This window comes from Tauraco erythrolophus, chromosome 16 (genome assembly GCF_009769465.1).
Source record: "Tauraco erythrolophus isolate bTauEry1 chromosome 16, bTauEry1.pri, whole genome shotgun sequence".
NCBI classification, from domain to species: domain Eukaryota; kingdom Metazoa; phylum Chordata; class Aves; order Musophagiformes; family Musophagidae; genus Tauraco; species Tauraco erythrolophus.
Window position 1 is genome coordinate 20,626,408 of NC_141480.1, and position 20,383 is coordinate 20,646,790.

Genomic DNA, 20,383 nt, shown 5'->3' on the forward strand with positions numbered 1-20,383 from the left:
CTCTTCCTTCCTTCCTGGCTTTTAACTTCCTGAGATTCCAAGTAAAAGAGAAGGAGCCTTTTTCCTTTCCTTCTCTCATTCTCCTGCAAGATAACTTTGCTGCAGCCTCGTCATCTCCTTTACTCTTTCTTCCTTGTTTCTCTAGTCATCTTCCTTCCCTCTGTAATTTTCCTTCCTTCCTTGCTTATTTCTTTCTCCCTTTCTCTACCTCACCACTTTTCCGTGTACAGTGACAGCGTCCGTGCATGTATGTAAACTCATTTGTAGTTTCTTATTTTATCTTCTTTCTCTCTAGTGCTTGCTTCGTTCTGGTGTCCATTTCTTTCTCTCCTTCCTTCCTTCCTTCCTTCCTTCCTTCCTTCCTTCCTTCCTTTATTCCTTGCCTCACTCCATCCCTCCCTCCTGTTCTCCTCTTCTTCCCTCCTTGCTTCTGCGTTGTCTCCTTCATCAACATGCTTTTTACACAACTACATCACGCTCGCTATGCAGCACGGAGACACCCTCAGGCAAGAGCTCTGCTTCGTCTTTTCATCAAGCCCTGCACAGGGTCTCTGAGTAACAAGGATGCTGAGGTCCTTCACTCCATTCACTATGTAGAGATGACATCAGTGCATCTCCTCTGTCGTCTCTTCCTTCTTTCTTTTCTATTCCTTCTTTCTTTCCTCCTTGTTCCCTTTTCCCATTCATACAGTCTTTCTTTTCCTTCTTCCTTTCTCTTTCATTCCTTCTTTCTCTTTTTTCTCCTTTTTCATTCTTCATCTCTTCCTTTCTCTTCTATTCGTCTTTCCCCTCTTTCCTCGTTCTTTTCTTTCTCTTTCTTCTACTTTTTTGCCTCTTTGCCTCCTCTTCACTTCTGCTTCCATTCCTGTCTCCTCCTTTTCACCTTTACCAAAATATTTTCTACATCTCTACACAAAGCTCACCACGGAGCACAGACATAACCTTTGGCAAGAGCTCTCCTTACTCTGCCCTGACACCTTCCATTCTTCCTCCAGACGAGGAGCAAACTTCCTGCTTTCCTCCAGTCTATGCAAGACAGACACTGACCATTCACTTTGCCTTCTTGAAGAAGATCACACTCTTTAGGATCTGTCCTCTCAAGTAGACAATCCATGACCCTCTGAAAAACAAGACCAAACCCCAGGTACGTGGACATCTGCGCAAAAATGCTCCAGTGAGTCCAAACAACACGTAACGAGTCTTTCCTTTGGGAACTCTAACCCAGCGCAGCCCAGAATGAACATTCTCCAAAGCCACAGCTCCTGAGCACTCTTCATGTACCTCGAGGTAGAGCTGTTCTTCTGGCTGCATTTTCCACCTCCACAATGAACGACGAGCTCCTGCTTTCCCTTTCAGACAGGCATGCACTGTCAGAACATCACAGCAAGAAACTCGGTGCCCAGGGGCATTAGTCTCCTCCAAATACCTCTCACTCAGCAGCATCAGCTACCCCTCAAAAGCCACCTAGGTGACACCACGGCATCTGCACTGACAACATCCCTTAACTCCCAACACAGCCACTCCAAAAACTGCATCAGGGTCCCTCCTCCAGCCGTGCTGGCTGCCACTTGCCCACACTGTGTCCAGAAGCACCAAGAAAGGAACGAGGGCAGGCAGTGGTGCTTTGCTGCTCCAACCACTGAATTATACAATACCTCATTTTAGAACGGATCCATATGGACCATCGAGTCCAACTCCCAATCCAGGCAACATTCAGCCAATCCAAGATGAAGATACCATGAGTCGACGGAAACAAAAGTACATCTGTCTCTCAGATTTATCTTTAGGTAGGAGCGACTTACCTGTAGCATCACTCATTGCTTCTTCAGAAAAGAAACACTTGCAGGGGAGGAGAATGGATTCTAAGGGACATTTGCCCTTAAAGTTAGCACAGATTTCTGAGGAAGACGGAGAGGAAAAAAATGTTCTACATTCTGCAAAAGCCTTTAAATCACTGGACAGTCACAGTCCTCCCTGATGCCCTTTTGTCAAAGGGGAAGCAGGAGGGACACCTGAAAGCTAAGGACTTTCTCTCAATGTAAACCTCAGCTCAGGACACTGGAAAGCCATCCCCTACACTGATGGCCAACTGCCTCTAACTCTGACACCCAAGAGCTGACAAAATTCTGCCACCTGAATTTCATCCACTGCCACCAACACATCTCCAATTCGAGAAAAAAACACCAAAATGGTGGGTGGTTTTGACGAGAGGAGAGAAGAAAATTAAAGGAACCCATTCCACTGCACTGAAACGCAAGGTTTGACAACATCCCGAACATGGACACCGCTTCTTCCCCTCCCTAGCAAGAGTAAGAGAACAGAGAAGACCAAGGAAGGTTTAGAGAAGGCTGGCAGTGTCATCCAAATTTCAGAAAGCTTCTCTTTGACCAACAACATTTCACACTAAAAAAAAAAGAGACCAAAGGCACATACAGCAGTTATCTTCACAAGCTGTAATACCTTGGAGAACAACACGGCATGAGGATATGCAGAACTTTAGGAAATCCTGAGAGGAGTCCAGGCAAGCAGCTCTGTGCACCCCAGGCCTCTTCTCAAGACTTTCTATTGGTATCCTCTACCCCATGCCATGGAAAATAGCATCACCACAGCTAAGCAGACATTCTTCAGTCCTTCCCCAGTGACACAGAGAGTCTTCTACCCACCATCTCTATTTCCATCAGGGAAGACTCTTTCCCGCTCAAAGTCACCCTCCCCATCACACATGTCCAGGCCCTACTTGATACCACTCGCACAATCACTGCCAAAATACTCAGACATTGCTCAACACCAACAACATCCCCACCTCTAAACTCCAGTCTGAGCATGACCCAGACCTTTGCACAGCCTCACCTTTCCTTGTGACTGGCACAAAGAACACATGGAGGGCTGGAAAGCCACTCACTGTCTGGCAGACATTTCCCAGATGCCTGAACTTCACCCTGAAGACTTTGTGCCTTTTCAGAAATTTCAGATGGAAACACCACAGAGCTGCACGTTACAGTTCTTAAAGATTCTGTCATTGCAATTGTGACAGCTCAGATTCCACTCCACACGCATTACGTTCTTGGAGAGATTCAAACCAAATGTTGAAGTGTAAGCGCACTTACGATATCAACTGGACAGGAACGTTTGTACCAAAGGGGAAGAGAGTTGGGCTGCTCTGGAGAGTTTGGTGTATGTGTTCACATAACCCAACGAGTAAAGAATGACGAGCAGAACAGCATCTGTACTGAGGCCGACTGAGCAAGTGCACAAGCAGGAGAAGTCGAGTGCACAAACATTACACTCACCTCATCACATCACCTTAAAATCAAGCCTGAGGAGGTGCAAGGAACCATCACAGCAACATCAATGGCTGTAGAAGCTACTATGGAGGCCAAACATATGACAAGGATAGCAGACTGAAGCATTGCCTATCTCCTCTTTCAGAGAAGAATCACAGAAGGGGAAGACATCTGAGGAAACCACATGTGAGATCAGCACGGTCAGAGGTCAGCAAAGGCAATAAGGCAGTAAAGAGTGCCCGGGGACTGCCAGCATCACAGCCTGTGTGTCATGTAGGTCTTCATCAATCTTGAAAGGAAACGCTACACACCAGCAAGTAAGACCATCCTGAAAACTGGTATTGCGGCACCTCTCATCTCAATTGGCACTGATTTTATTCTATAGGAGAATAACTCACACTCTATTCTTTGCATAGATTCCTTTCCTGCTTCCTTTTCCCATGTATAGATTCCTTTGCTACTTTGTTTCTCCCTCCATCCCTTCCCTTTTCCTTACATAGATTCTTTCCTTCCTCCCTTCTCTGTTTCCTTCTTTCTTGCATAGATTCCTTCCTTTCTTGCTCCCTTTCTCATTCTTTCCTTCTTCCTTTCTCACAAGTCCTCTTTCCCTTTCTCTTCTGTCCTCTCTTCCTTTCTTCCTTTTCTCTTCTCTCTTTCCTTCTTCTTTCTTTTCTCTTCCTTTTTCTTTCCTGGTCTCTCCTGCCCTAGATTGACTCCTGTTCTCTGCTGCTCCCATTCTCGTCTCCTCTTTTCTTTTTCCCATTTATCAAAATATTTGACACATGACTATATCACACTTGCCAGGAGGCATGGAAATGTCCTTTGACAAGAGTGCTCATTCCCCTCCCTTCTGCCTTCCATGCCTACAGATGGGCAACAACCTTCCTGCTTTCCTCCACTCTATGCAAGACAGAAAGACCGCACCTTCCTTACCCTTCTGGAACAAGATCACACTCAGCAGCCTTCAGTCCACTCGAGGACTTGCCATATAGCAAAGCACGGCAATCATATGGCAAAGAACAGCTCTGCTACGTCACAGCAGAATCCACCACCCTCTGAAACACAGGCCCGAGTTCCAGGTAATTGGACGTTCTGCAAACAGGCTCCAGTGAGTCCAAACAACGCACAAAGGGTCCTTCATTCAGGAACTCAAACCCATCACAGCCCAGAACGACAATTCTTGCTGACAGAAGAAAACCAAAGGTTCCCATTCCACTTCACTGAAACGCAAGGCTGGTCAAAGTCTTGAATACAGAGAGCACTTTAACCCTTGCTAGCAAGAGAGATGAGCAGAGAGATGACCGAGGAGAGCTTTACAGAAGGCAGACAGAATGATTCAAGCTTCAAAAGCCTTCTGTTTGACCAACAACATACCACGTTCAAGAGAAAATGATTCAAGGAGCCTATGGCAGATGTCTTCACATCATACAGGAATACCACAGAGGGCAAAATGGCGAAAGGATGTACAGAACTTCTGGAGGTCCTAAGAGGATGCCAAGCAAGCAGCTCTGCATCAGGCCTCTTCTCAAGGTTTTCTACTGGCAATCTCTATGACACACCATGAGGAATGAGATCTCCAGCTAAGCAGACATTCTCAAGTTCTTCCCCAATGACACAGTCCGTGCTCTACCCAGCAACTCCATCTCCATCAGCCAAGACTCTTCCCCACTCAAAGTCACCCTCCCAGTGATGCATGCCCAGCTCATACCCCATCTGACTACAGGCATCGCTGTCACAATACTCAGGCATTGCTTCACCACCAGAATGTGACCCAGCTCGAAACCCAGGCCTTTGCACAGCCTCATCTTCCCTCATCATCAGCACAAAGAACATACAGAGGGCTCAGATCCACTAACTCTCTGGAAGACTCTTTTCAGATACCAGAACTTCACGATAAATACTTGGCACCTTTCCAGCAATTTCGGGAGGAATCTCTAACAGAGCTGCACGTAAGAGCTCTTCAAGATTCTGTGACCAGAGCAGTGACACCTCATATCCCACTCCACATGGATTTAGTTCTTCAAGAGAACCACACTAAATGCCAAAGCAAAAGCGCACTCATTTTCAACTGGGTGAGAAATTTTGTACCACCATCTCTACCGAGGCCACCTATGTAAGTGCATGAAGAGAAGAAGCCAACCACCCTTCCCAAGGATGACAAAAGAACAACAACGAGGATGTTGTTACAGCAACATCAATGGCTAGGGAAGCTCCTGTAGATGCCCACCACAACACAAGGACAGGAGATGGAAGCACAGCTGTCCCACAATACCCCTTTCATACAGTGTTCTGCAGGCTGCATCTCACCCCCTCGTGCCAACACATTTCCAACGGCACTCAGGCAGCAGCACAAACGACTGTTTCTGATGCCAGATATTCATAACCTCAAAAGACATTAAGGACATTTCAATACCACACACTATCTCAAAATCCAGCAGGCCTCCAACTCCAGATATTTGGAGACTGGAAAAAAAATCCTGGGCAGGAACACTCTGTGCCCATCCTGCCTCATGCTTTCCTCTAGTCAGCCTCCATTCCCCACTCTGGGACATGCATTCTCCAGACAAGCACATGATCTCCTATTCTTGTCTTCTTATGACATGGCCCATGCTCTTCCCAAGGATTCCCAGTTCCCTCACACAACTCTTTTCACTGCTCAAGGTCACCCTTCACATCAGGATGTGGCCAGACCCTACTCACTGCCACATTGATCTCTGCCACATGCCACAGTTTCCTCTCCCACCCTGGAGCTCATGCCAGCTTTAGCAGACCCTTCCCACCAATGACAGCACCATAAAAAATCCATACAGATGGTATCATATAGATATCATGGTATCCAGCAGACGCTCTACTCTTTCTAAAAAAGGTGATATTTCAACAGATCTCAATGGCAATGGCAATGATTTCCTGCTGCGAGAAGAACAACCCCATCGTTGACAAGAAACCCGATGGAACGGATGGTATCAATTTCACAGGAGAGTTTGAGTTTGTGTGATTTTGTTATTGAGGCTGTGGACTGGTTGGGCTTGCTTGCTTTGTTTGTTGGTGGGGGATTTTTTGCTGTAAAGGAAATTTCCGGGGCTTTGAAAAGGTTGCGGCTGCTAATGCAGATATTGAAAAAATATCGTGACATGCCAGCATACGTCACACTGCTTCTCTGGCCAGCAATTCAAGTCCACAACCGTTCCCATCAATGAGATCACCATAGAAAACATACAGATGGTATAACATACCCTTGGCTCAACAGACCCTCTGTACTCCACCTTTCATGTTTCGCAATGCTTCACACCTGGGAGCTCCGCACACTTCTGAAATGTTACACATCCATTTGCAGAGAAGGTGTCAGGACACTTCTCATGGCAACGGGCACTGATTTGCATTTTGTGAGAGAAAACTTGAATGCTGACGAGCACAGCGCTGTAATGGATGGTATCTTACGTGTAGGACAGATTAGGATTTTTGGAAAAGAATGTTTCTGAAGGTTCCATAAGGCTTTCAATGCATATACAAAAATTGAGAACTTATCAAAAATGACCAGCGTACATCATATCATGTCAGTTCTACAGAGAACTACAGAAAGAAGCCTATAACATGGTATGCAGGGGAAGGAGGAGAAAACAAAAAATTCCCCTATCCGATACCTACCTTGAGTCACACTCCTCTCCCTGAACACTTTAGAGCACTAGAGTAGAGCAACAACATATGTGGAAAAAGAACATAGCACAAGTTCATAATACCTTAACTACTTTCATAATAACCCTGACGAGCAAGCAAAACTGCAGAAATTACACCATAGCATAAAGTCCTAGTTGTCACCTTGAACCACATCTCTTGCAGAGGAGAAGCACACATGAGAACAACAGTTTTCCACAAGAAACCACATCTGAGACCACCACGGTCAGCAGTCAGCAAAAGGAACAAGCAATATATAGTGTCTGGGGGACTGTCACCACCACAGCAAGCTGGGTTGCAAATGCCGCACATCACCAAGAAAGACCGTCCCGAAAGATGACGTAGTGGGTACCTCTCATCGCAATCGACACAGATTTTAGGCAACTCACACACAGTAGAGCAGAAGCAAAGGTCCCATTAACATCCCCAAGCACTCGCCAAGCACCCACCGCCCACACGCCCCGCGGACTCAGCCACACTCCCACCACCGCCTGCCCAGTGGCCCTCATGGAAGGGCAACTAGGGCCACCCGGAAGGGCCAGAAGGGAGACAAGCTAGAAGGGGCAAGAGGTGAGGAAGGGCCAGAAAGGGAGGGCCACTGACCGTGTCCAGCAGAGCGGGCGCCTCCGGCTGCGTCTCCTTCGCCGCGGGGCCGGGCGGCGGCGGGAAGTTGGGGCTGAAAACCATCAGGTCGCTCTTGCCCGCGCCCTCCGCCACGCACAGGCTCCGGCTCTGGCGCTGCGAGTACGACCAGCTCCCCACTTCGCTGGCGCACACCAGCGTCGCCGGCCCGGGCCCCGACAGCACGGCCGCCCGCGGCGCCCACCGCCACGCCCCGTACAGCACCAGCGCCAGCACGAACACGCTCGACACCGCGCAGATGGCCACCACCAGCCACACGTTCGTCCACGACGACCACGACGACGGCGACGCGCCGCCCTCCGCCGCCCGCACACCCGACCCCGACCCCGACGAGAACGACGACGACGACGAGCCCGCGGCCGCCAGCGCCGCCTCGGCGCCCTCCACCAGCGACACGCTCAGCGTGGCCGTGGCCGAGCGCGCCGGCTCCCCGTGGTCCCGCACCACGATCACCAGCCTCTGCCGCGGGCCGTCCGCCTCCTCCAGCGCCCGCGCCGTGCTCACCTCGCCGCTGTACAGCCCCACGCGGAACGGGCCCTTCCCCCGCGGCTCCCACAGCTCGTAGCGCAGCCACGCGTTGTAGCCCGAGTCCGCGTCCACCGCGCGGATCTTCGCCACCACCTGCCCCGCCGGCGCCCCCCACGACGCCCACGCCCACAACACCCCCGACTCCGGACCCGCACCCGGACCCCCCGCCGCCGAGCCCCCCGCCGCCTCGGGCCCCGGCCCGCCGCCCGCAGCCGGCAGCAGCGCCGGCGCGTTGTCGTTCTCGTCCACCACGAACAGCTGCACCGTCGCGTTGCCGCACAGCGGCGGCTCCCCCGCGTCCACCGCCCGCACCTCGAACTCCAGCACCTGCACCTCCTCGTAGTCCAACGGACGCACCGCCCACAGGCGCCCGCTCTCCGCGTCCACCGACACGTAGCTCGACGCCGAGCGCCACCCGACGCCCGGCCCCGCGCCCCCGCCGCCGCCCTCCGCCACCGAGTAGCTCACGCGCCCGTTGCCCGCCTCGTCCGGGTCCCGCGCCCACAGCCGCGCCAGCTCCGCGCCCGCCGCGTTGTTCTCCCGCGCCAGCACCGTGTACACGGCCTGCGCGAACGCCGGCGCGTTGTCGTTCACGTCCGACACCGACACCCGCAGCCCGCGCCTGCCAACCAGCGACGGCGACCCGCCGTCCTCCGCCCGCACCTCCACCTCGTACTCCGACACCCGCTCCCGGTCCAGCGCCTCCCGCACCACCAGCGAGTACGACCCCGCGAACGTCGACACCAGACCGAACGGCCCCGCCGGCCACACCGCGCACCGCACGCGACCGTTCGCCCCCGAGTCCCGGTCCGACACGCTCAGCAGCGCCACCACCGTCCCCACCGACGCGTCCTCCGGCACCGGCACCGACAGCGACGTCACCCGCACCTCCGGCGCGTTGTCGTTCACGTCCAGCACCTCCACCACCACCTTGCAGTGACCAGACAAAGGGGGGGTCCCCTTGTCTCTCGCTTCAATGCGAAAATCAAATACACTGACTTCTTCAAAGTCCAGGGCGCCCGTCAGTCGGATCTCGCCCGTCCTCGGATTGATGGAGATCACATCTCTTCCACTCAGGGGAATGAAGTTGGTCGCCGTGTAGGTCACCTCACTGTTAAATCCCTCGTCCGGATCTGTGGCGTTCACCCTCGTCACCAGCGTCCCCTCTCCAGCGCTCTCCGGCAGCTGCACTTTATACACCGACTGGTTGAACTGGGGCGCGTTGTCGTTCGCGTCCAGCACCGAGATCACCAGCTCCATCGTGCCCGTCAGAGACGGACGGCCCCCGTCACTCGCCGTCACCACCAGACGGTGCACTGGCACCGTCTCCCGGTCCAGAGATTTCGTTAAAACAAGGTCGGGTACAGCATTTTGCTCATTCGATTCTTGTAAATCCAAAGAGAAGTGCTCGCTGGGGCTGAGCGTGTAGGAGAGCTGCGCGTTGGCTCCCACATCGGCATCCGACGCGCCCTCCAGCGGGAAACGAGACCCGGGGGGGGAATTCTCCGGTAAACTGAGATTTTTCCGAGCGGCGGGGAAGAGCGGGGCGTTGTCGTTGATGTCGGTGACCTCCAGCTCCACGTGGAAGACGCGCAGCGGCCGCTCCAGCAGCACCTCCAGCCGCAGGGCGCACGGCGCGCTCTTCCCGCACAGCTCCTCCCGGTCCAGCCGCGAGCTCACCACCAGCGCCCCGCTCGCCCCGCTCACCTCCACGCTCGCCCGCCGGCCCGGCGCCACCAGCCGCAGCCGCCGCGCCTCCGCCTCGCCCGCCTCCAGGCCCAGGTCCTGCGCCAGACGCCCCACCACCGTCCCGCCCTTCGCTTCCTCCGCCACCGAGTACCGCACCTGCCCGCCGACCACCGCCCAGGCCGCCTGCAGCACCACCACCCGCACCGCCCACACGCACCACCCCGCCATCGCCGCCGACACCGGCCCTTACCCGGGCCCCGCACGGCTCCCCGCCGCCGCCCGCACGCCCCGGCTCTCCTCACCGCCCCGCCCCGCGCCGCGCCTCCCCCCCGCGCTCACAGCCGGGCTCTCCGCCGCACCGGGGCGGAGCCGCCTCGCCGCTCCCACGCCGTTCCTGAGCCTGCAGCGACACCGTGTGCTGCTCCCACGCCGCACACGCTCCCGCCGCACTTCGCTTGCCGCGCTTGCCTTCTCCCTGCTTTTCTTCTTTCTTTCTCTTTCCACTATCGCAGCTTCCTACCTTCCTTCCTTCCTTCCTTCCTTCCTTCCTTCCTTCCTTCCTTCCTTCCTTCCTTCCTTCCTTCCTTCCTTCCTTCCTTCCTTCCTTCCTTCCTTCCTTCCTTCCTTCCTTCCTTCCTTCCTTCCTTCCTTCCTTCCTTCCTTCCTTCCTTCCTTCCTTCCTTCCTTCCTTCCTTCCTTCCTTCCTTCCTTCCTTCCTTCCCTTCCTTCCCTCCTCTCTCTCGGCTTTCTGCTCTTTCCTCTTTTGCTTTCTTCTCTTCCTCCTCCTTTCCGTTCTCTCCCGGCCGTGCCCGATTCTTCACTCCCCTTTCCCTTCTCTTTCCATCCTTCGCTCTTCTTCACCCCCGCTCGCAGCTCAACAGTCGCCTCCGGCGCCGCGGCGGCGAACATCAAAGACGGAGCCATCAGCGCTAATGACGGGCTATCAGCGCCGCAGCGCGGTACTCTATTCAAGGCGGAGGCTGTAGGGACCAGCTCCCTTCGGCGTCTACCGGTGACATGGGTGTGTTCTGGTCATCTTGTCTTTTATCTCCTCCTTCCTTCCTGACTTCCGTTCTAATTTTTCTTTCTTCCTTCCTTAATTCCCCCCCCGCCCTCCCCGCGAATCTGCTGCAAGATAACGTTGGTGCAACCTCATCATTTTCTTTACTGTTTCTTCCTTGTTTATCTTCTTGTCATCTTCATTCCCTTCTAAATTTCTTCCTTGCTTCCTTTCTTCCTTCCTTGCTTATTTCTGTCTCCTTTTCTCTCTCTCACCACCTTTATGTGTACACTGATGGTGTCCATGCATGCATGTAAGCTCATGTATCGTTTCTTATCTTCTTTCTCTCTAGTGCTTGCATTGTTCTGATTTCTTTCCTTCCTTCCTTCCTTCCTTCCTTCCTTCCTTCCTTCCTTCCTTCCTTCCTTCCTTCCTTCCTTCCTTCCTTCCTTCCTTCCTTCCTTCCTTCCTTCCTTCCTTCCTTCCTTCCTTCCTTCCTTCCTTCCTTCCTTCCTCATTCTCCTTTCTCTTTCACTCATTATTTATCATTCTTTTTTGGCTTCTTTTTCATTCTTCATCTCTTCTAATCTTTTTGCTCTTTCCTCCTTCTTTCCTTCTCTTCGTCCTTTTTTTTTTTTTGGCCTCATCCTGTTTTATCTTTGCCTTCATTTCACTTCTGCTTCCATCCTTGTCTGCTTTTTTTCACCTTTACCAAAATATTTTCTACATCTCTACAACATGCTCGCCGCAGAGCATGGACATGCCCTTTGGCAACTTCTCTCATTCCTCTGCCCTCATGCCTTCCATCTCTCCACACGAGGAACAACCTTCCTGTTTTCTTCCGGTCTATGCAAGACAGACACTCATACAAGGGCTGCAAAACCACTCACTGTCTGGCAGACTCTTCCCAGATACCTGAACTTCACCCTAAAGACTTGGTGCGTTTTCAGCAATTTCTGGAGGAAACACCACAGAGATGCACGTTAGAGTTCTTAAGGATTCTGTGATTGGAATTGTGACAGCTCAGATCCCACTGCACATGGTTTTCATTCTTGGAGAGAACCACTTCAAATGTGGTAGTGTAAGTGGACTCATGTTATTAACTGAACGGGAGAATTCGTACCAAAGAAAAAGAATTGGGCTACTCTGGAGAGTTTGGCATGTACGTGCGCGTAACCAAATGAATAAAACATGACAAGCAGACACAGCATCTGTACTGAAGCTGACCATGCAAGTGCACAAATAGGAGAAGTCGAGTCCACAAACATTACACCCATCTCATCACATCGCCTTAAAATCTTGCCCGAGGAGGAGCACAGAACCATCATGGCAACATCAATGGCTGTAGAAACTACTATGAATGCCAACCATTTGACAAGGAGAGCAGACTGAAGCACTACCCGTCTCCTCTTTCAGAGGAGAATCATAAAGGGGAGAGGACATCTGAGACCAGCACTATCAGAGGTGAGCAAAGGTAATAAGGCAGTAAAGAGTGCCCGGGGAACTCTGCACCACAGCCTGCGTGTCTTGCAGGTCTTCATCCATCTCGAAAGGAAATGCTACACACCAGCAAGCAAGACCGTCCTGAAAGCTGGTATTGTGGCACCTCTCATCGCAATTGGCACTGATTATATTCTACATGAGAATAACTGACACCCAGAACAGCAAACCTCAGCTGTGGATGGTCACTTGTTTTGTACTTGTTTGCTTTTCTTTCTCTCTCTTCTTCCCTCCCGTATCCCCTTATTCCTTCTCTTCTTATCGTGGTCCAGCCCGTCCCTTCTTTTCTTCTTCCCTCTTGGACTATGCGTTGTCTCCTCTACCAACATGTCCTCTAGATAACTACACCACTGCCATGTGCAGGATGGACATGGCAAAACCTCTTTCCTCTTCCTCACCTCTTTTCATCAAGCCTAACACAGCATCCCTGAGTACCAAGGATGCTGCGGTCCTCAACTCTCTCATGCAGAGATAACATCCGTGCATGTGGGTAAACCCTTCCTTCCCGGCATAGATTCCTTCCTTTCCTTCCTTTTATTTGCACAGATACCCTTTCTTCCTTCCATCTTCCTTGCATAGATTGTTTTCTTCCTTCCTTTTTCCTCCATAGATTCCTTCCCTACTCCCTCCCTCCCTCCCTTTTTTCCTTACATTGATTCTTTCCTGCCTTCCCATTCCACGTAACTGAAAAGCAAGGTTGGCCAATGTCTTGAATACAGAGAGCACTTTTCCCCCTCCTTAGCAAGAGAGATGAGCAGAGAGGTGACGGAGACGAGCTTTACATGAAATGTAAATTTTGGAAAATAATTCCAACTTCAAAAGCCTTCTGTTTGACCAACAATATATCATGTTCAAGAGCAAATGATTCAAGGAGCCTATGGCAGATGTCTTCACATCATACAGGAATACCAGAGAGGGCAAAAGGGTGAAAGGGCATACACAATTTCTGGAGGTCCTGAGATGATCCCAAGCAAGCAGCTCAGCATCAGGCCTCTTCTCAAGGTTTTCTACTGGCAATCTCTAAGAAACACCATGGGTAATGAGATCTCCAGCTAAGCGGGCATTCTCAAGTTCTTCCCCAATGACACGGTTGGTGTTCTACACAGCATCTCCATGTCCATCAGCCAGGACTCGTCCCGACTCAAAGTTACCCTCCCAGTGACGCATACCCAGGCCCCACCCCATGCCACTACAAGCATCACTGCCACAATACCCAGACACTGCTCCACCAAAATAACATGACCCAGGTCAAAATCCCACTCTGTGCACGAACCAGGCCTTTGCACAGCCTCACCTTCCCTCATGATTGACACAAAGAACATACGAAGGGCTGCAGAGCCACTCAGTCTCTGGAAGACTCTTCTCAGATACCTGAACTTCACCCTAAATACTTGGCGTCTTTTCAGCAATTTCAGCTGGAAACTCTTACAGAGCTGCACATAAGAGCTCCTCAAAGTTCTGTGATTAACGCTGTAACAGCTCGGATTCCACTCCACATGGATTGCATTCTTTGAGAGAACCACACCAAATGCTGAAGCACAAGTGCACCCACTTTTTCAACTGGGTGGCAAAATTTATACCATAGAAAATCATAGCTGGGCTGCTGTGCAGGGTTTGGTGTGTACATGCACACATCAGAACGAGCCATGTGTAATAGGACACAGCAGCTCTACCGAGGCTACTGTGCAAGTGCACACGTAGGGGAAGTCAAGAGGACAAAGATTACAATCACCTCATCATGTGCCCTCACAAATCCTTCCCGAGTAGAACAAAGGAACCATCATGGCAAGATCAACACCTGTGGAAGCTACTACAGACACCCACCACTACACAAGGAGAGCACCTCCCACAACACCCTTCTCAAAACAAGAGAGAAAAGGTCCCTCTGACAGTATTCAGCAATCACTCCCTTACCCCCCTTACCAACACATTGCCTATGTCAGGCAGGCAGCAGCACAAGGGACTGTCTCTGGTGGGAGATATTCATAATGTCAAAGGACATTGTCAGCATTTCAATACCATATAACTACCTCAAGATCCAGAAGGCCTCCAACTCCAAACCCTTCCAGCCTAGGAAAGGATCCCAGGAACAGGAACACTCTGTACCCATCCTGACACATGCTTTCCCCTAGGCATCCTCCATTCCCCACTCTGGCACATGCGTTCTCAAGACAAGCACATCATCTCCCATTCTTGTCTTCTTACGATATGGCCCATGGTCTTTCCCAAGGATTTCCACAGTGTTTCAACGACAGAACACCTGAGCTGGGCTGCTCTGCAGGGTTTGGTTTGTACATGCACATATCAGAATGAGAGAACCAATGAACACACCATTTCATCCAAGACCATATGTGCAAGTGCCATGAGAAGGGGAAGTCGAGTGCACCGAGGTCATACCCTCCTCCTTACTTCCCCTTACAGATCCTGCCTGAGGACAAAGAAGGAATTATCACGGCAACATCAATTGCAGTGGAAGCTCCTGTAGATGCCCACCACAACACATGGACAGGAGACTGAAGCACTACTCACCTACAACACCTTTCTCAAAACAGCAGAAAAACGTTCCTCAGACAGTGTTCAGCAGGCTGCATCTCCCCTCCTCCTGACAAAACAGATTCTACGTCAGGCAGGCAGCAGCACAAGAGACTCTCTCTGGTGCCAGATATTCATAATCTCAAAAGACATTGAGGGCATTTCAATACTACGCACAGCCTCAAGATCCAGCAGGCCTCCAACTCCAGAGCCTTGCAGCCTGGAAAAGAATCCTGGGCAGGCACACTCTGTGCCCATCCTGCCTGGTGCTTTCCTCTAGTCAGCCTCTGTTCCCCACTCTGGGATGCGCATTCTCCAGACAAGCACATCATCTCCCATTCTTGTCTTCTTATGACATGGCCCATGCTCTTCCCAAGGATTTCCAGCTCCCTCACACAACTCTTTTCACAGCTCAAGGTTACCCTTCACATCAGGACATGGTCACACCAACTCACTGCCACATTCACTTCTGCCACATGCCACAATTTCCTTTCCCACCTCAGGGCTCATGCCAGCTTTTGCAGACCCTTCCCACCAATGACAGCACCATAAAAAAACCCATACAGACGGTATCATATAGATGATGTCCAGCAGACTCTCTACTCTTTCTAAAGGTGATGTTGGAACAGCTCTTAATGTCAATGGCATTGATTCCACGCTTGCAGAGAAGAAATCCATCCTTGACAAGCACCTCAATGGAATGGATGATATTGATTCAGTAAAAGAGTTTGGGTAGGGGGTTTTGTTATTGAGGGGTGTTTTTTTTCCAGGTTTTTGTTTGTTTCTTGCTGGGGGGGTTTATGATGAAAAAGACATTTCTGGGGCTTTTGTAAGAGTGTGACTGCTGATGCAGATATTGATAGAATATTGTAACAAGCCATCAATGAGAGCACCATAACAAACATCCAGATGATATAACATACCCTTTGTTAGAGCAGATTCTGTACTTAACCTTCATGTTTTGCAATGCTTCCCACCTGGGAGCTCCGCACACCTCTGAAATGTTACATATCCATTTGCAGAGATGGTGTCAGGACACTTCTCATGGCAACGGGCATTGATTTGCATTTTGTGAGAAAAAGCCTGAACGCTGACAAGCACAGCGCTGTAATGGATGGTATCTTACGTGTAGGACAAATTAGGGTTTTAGGAAAAGAACACTTTAGACTACTAGAGTAGAGCAACAACATACGTGGAAAAAGAACGTAAGACAAATCCGTATTGCCTTCCCTACTTTCATAATGACTCCGTGGAGTGAATGAAACTGGAGAAATACCAGAGCATAAAGTCCTAGTTGTCACTTTGAATTGTATCTCTTGCAGAGAAGAAGCACACAGGAGGAGGATAAAGTTTTCCACAAGGAACCACATGTCAGGTCAGCACGGTCAGCAAAGTGAACAAGAAGTAAATAGTGCCTGGGGGACTGTCACCACCACAGCCTGCGAGTCTTGCAGCCCTTCAGCAAGCTCGGGTACAAATGCTGCACACCAGCAAGAAAGACCGTCGCGATGTCGTTGTCACCTCTCATCGCAAACGACACTGATTTTATTCAACTCACACCCAGAACAGCAAAGCAAGAGCCGAGGGGCTCCGACAACGACGCCGAGCCACAGGCAAAGATCCCATCAACATCCCCGAGCACCCGCCAAGCACCCACCGCCCACACGCCCCACCGCCCACACGCCCCACCGACTCAGACACCCTCCCACCAACGCCTGCCCAGCAGCTGGCACACAAGGGTCACCAGGGCCACCAGGGCCATAAGGGTAACAAGGGAAGAGGGGCCCCGGGGCAAGGGGCGAGGAAGGGCCACTGACCGTGTCCAGCAGAGTGGGCGCCTCCGGCTGCGTCTCCTTCGCCGCGGGGCCGGGCGGCGGCGGGAAGTTGGGGCTGAAAACCATCAGGTCGCTCTTGCCCGCGCCCTCCGCCACGCACAGGCTCCGGCTCTGGCGCTGCGAGTACGACCAGCTCCCCACTTCGCTGGCGCACACCAGCGTCGCCGGCCCGGGCCCCGACAGCACGGCCGCCCGCGGCGCCCACCGCCACGCCCCGTACAGCACCAGCGCCAGCACGAACACGCTCGACACCGCGCAGATGGCCACCACCAGCCACACGTTCGTCCACGACGACCACGACGATGGCGACGCGCCGCCCTCCGCCGCCCGCACACCCGACCCCGACGAGAACGACGAGAACGACGACGACGACGAGCCCGCGGCCGCCAGCGCCGCCTCGGCGCCCTCCACCAGCGACACGCTCAGCGTGGCCGTGGCCGAGCGCGCCGGCTCCCCGTGGTCCCGCACCACGATCACCAGCCTCTGCCGCGGGCCGTCCGCCTCCTCCAGCGCCCGCGCCGTGCTCACCTCGCCGCTGTACAGCCCCACGCGGAACGGGCCCTTCCCCCGCGGCTCCCACAGCTCGTAGCGCAGCCACGCGTTGTAGCCCGAGTCCGCGTCCACCGCGCGGATCTTCGCCACCACCTGCCCCGCCGGCGCCCCCCACGACGCCCACGCCCACAACACCCCCGACTCCGGACCCGCACCCGGACCCGACGCCGCCGAGCCCCCCGCCGCCCCGGGCCCCGGCCCGCCGCCCGCAGCCGGCAGCAGCGCCGGCGCGTTGTCGTTCTCGTCCACCACGAACAGCTGCACCGTCGCGTTGCCGCACAGCGGCGGCTCCCCCGCGTCCACCGCCCGCACCTCGAACTCCAGCACCTGCACCTCCTCGTAGTCCAACGGACGCACCGCCCACAGGCGCCCGCTCTCCGCGTCCACCGACACGTAGCTCGACGCCGAGCGCCACCCGACGCCCGGCCCCGCGCCCCCGCCGCCGCCCTCCGCCACCGAGTAGCTCACGCGCCCGTTGCCCGCCTCGTCCGGGTCCCGCGCCCACAGCCGCGCCAGCTCCGCGCCCGCCGCGTTGTTCTCCCGCGCCAGCACCGTGTACACGGCCTGCGCGAACGCCGGCGCGTTGTCGTTCACGTCCGACACCGACACCCGCAGCCCGCGCCTGCCAAGCAGCGACGGCGACCCGCCGTCCTCCGCCCGCACCTCCACCTCGTACTCCGACACCCGCTCCCGGTCCAGCGCCTCCCGCACCACCAGCGAGTACGACCCCGCGAACGTCGACACCAGACCGAACGGCCCCGCCGGCCACACCGCGCACCGCACGCGACCGTTCGCCCCCGAGTCCCGGTCCGACACGCTCAGCAGCGCCACCACCGTCCCCACCGACGCGTCCTCCGGCACCGGCACCGACAGCGACGTCACCCGCACCTCCGGCGCGTTGTCGTTCACGTCCAGCACCTCCACCACCACCTTGCAGTGACCCGACAAAGGGGGGGTCCCTTTGTCTCTCGCTTCGATTTCTATCTCGTACGAACGGACGTCTTCAAAGTCCAGGGCGCCCGTCAGTCGGATCTCCCCCGTCTTCGGATTTAAAATGAAATGGTTTAATCCGTTTGGAGGAAAAGCTGTGTTCGTAGTAAACGTCATATCGCCATTGCTTCCTAAGTCCGGATCCGTGGCGTTCACCCGCGCCACCAACGTGCCCTCTCCAGCGTCCTCCGGCAGCTGCACTTTATACACCGACTGGTTGAACTGGGGCGCGTTGTCGTTCGCGTCCAGCACCGAGATCACCAGCTCCATCGTGCCCGTCAGAGACGGACGGCCCCCGTCACTCGCCGTCACCACCAGACGGTGCACAGGCACCGTCTCCCGGTCCAGCGGTTTCACTAGCACCAGGAACAGGGATTCTCGGTATTCTTCACTCCGATGCAAATCCAAAGAGAAGTGCTCGCTGGGGCTGAGCGTGTAGGAGAGCTGCGCGTTGGCTCCCACATCGGCATCCGACGCGCCCTCCAGCGGGAAACGAGACCCCGGCACCGTGGTTAGTTCCGCCATGCTGAGGTTTTTGCGGGCGGCGGGGAAGAGCGGGGCGTTGTCGTTGATGTCGGTGACCTCCAGCTCCACGTGGAAGACGCGCAGCGGCCGCTCCAGCAGCACCTCCAGCCGCAGGGCGCACGGCGCGCTCTTCCCGCACAGCTCCTCCCGGTCCAGCCGCGAGCTCACCACCAGCGCCCCGCTCGCCCCGCTCACCTCCACGCTCGCCCGCCGGCCCGGCGCCACCAGCCGCAGCCGCCGCGCCTCCGCCTCGCCCGCCTCCAGGCCCAGGTCCTGCGCCAGACGCCCCACCACCGTCCCGCCCTTCGCTTCCTCCGCCACCGAGTACCGCACCTGCCCGCCGACCACCGCCCAGGCCGCCTGCAGCACCACCACCCGCACCGCCCACACGCACCACCCCGCCATCGCCGCCGCCGCCGACACCGGCCCTTACCCGGGCCCCGCACGGCTCCCCGCCGCCGCCCGCACGCCCCGGCTCTCCTCACCGCCCCGCCCCGCGCCGCGCCGCCCCCCCGCGCTCACAGCCGGGCTCTCCGCCGCACCGGGGCGGAGCCGCCTCGCCGCTCCCACGCCGTTCCTGAGCCTGCAGCGACACCGTGTGCTGCTCCGACGCCGCACACGCTCCCGCCGCACTTGGCTTGCCGCGCTTGCCTTCTCCCTGCTTTTCTTCTTCCTGGTTCTTCCTTTCTCTTTCCCACTTTCGCAGCTTCTTTCTCTGCTTTCTGTCCTTCCTTCTCCTCTCTCGGCTTTCTGCTCTTTCCTCTTTTGCTTTCTTCTCTTCCTTCTCCTTTCCGTTCTCTCCCGGCCGTGCCCGATTCTTCACTCCCCTTTCCCTTCTCTTTCCATCCTTCGCTCCTCTTTACCCCCGCCCGCAGCTCAACAGTCGCCTCCGGCGCCGCGGCGGCGAACATCAAAGACGGAGCCATCAGCGCTAATGACGGGCTATCAGCGCCGGAGCGCGGTACTCTACCCGAGGCGGAGGTTGTAGGGACCAGCTCCCTTCGGCGACTAGAGGTGACATCGGTGCGTTCTGGTTATCTCGTCTATCATCTTGTCCTTCCTTTTTCCCTTCCCTTCCTCTCTTCCTTCCTTCCTGGCTTTTAACTTCCTGAGATTCCAAGTAAAAGAGAAGGAGCCTTTTTCCTTTCCTTCTCTCATTCTCCTGCAAGATAACTTTGCTGCAGCCTCGTCATCTCCTTTACTCTTTCTTCCTTGTTTCTCTAGTCATCTTCCTTCCCTCTGTAATTTCTTCCTTCCTTCCTTGCTTATTTCTTTCTCCCTTTCTCTACCTCACCACTTTTCCGTGTACAGTGACAGCGTCCGTGCATGTATGTAAACTCATTTGTAGTTTCTTATTTTATCTTCTTTCTCTCTAGTGCTTGCTTCGTTCTGGTGTCCATTTCTTTCTCTCCTTCCTTCCTTCCTTCCTTCCTTCCTTCCTTCCTTCCTTCCTTCCTTCCTTCCTTCCTTCCTTCCTTCCTTCCTTCCTTCCTTCCTTCCTTCCTTCCTTCCTTCCTTCCTTTATTCCTTGCCTCACTCCATCCCTCCCTCCTGTTCTCCTCTTCTTCCCTCCTTGCTTCTGCGTTGTCTCCTTCATCAACATGCTTTTTACACAACTACATCACGCTCGCTAT

At 54.1% G+C, this 20,383-nt stretch overlaps 1 protein-coding gene and 1 pseudogene across 1 annotated transcript; both read right to left on the reverse strand.

The window, feature by feature from the left end:
* Positions 1-7,475: 7,475 nt before the first annotated feature.
* LOC147527692 (protocadherin alpha-2 pseudogene) lies at positions 7,476-12,140 on the reverse strand (annotated as a pseudogene).
* Positions 12,141-14,730: 2,590 nt separating this feature from the next.
* Positions 14,731-19,154, reverse strand: LOC147527693 (protocadherin alpha-3-like). Its single transcript, XM_086621865.1, has 2 exons — positions 16,665-19,154; positions 14,731-14,739 (listed from the first exon to the last, which is right to left on the reverse strand). The coding sequence occupies exons 1-2, from the start codon at positions 19,152-19,154 to the stop codon at positions 14,731-14,733; spliced, it is 2,499 nt and encodes an 832-aa protein (XP_086477991.1).
* Positions 19,155-20,383: the final 1,229 nt, after the last annotated feature.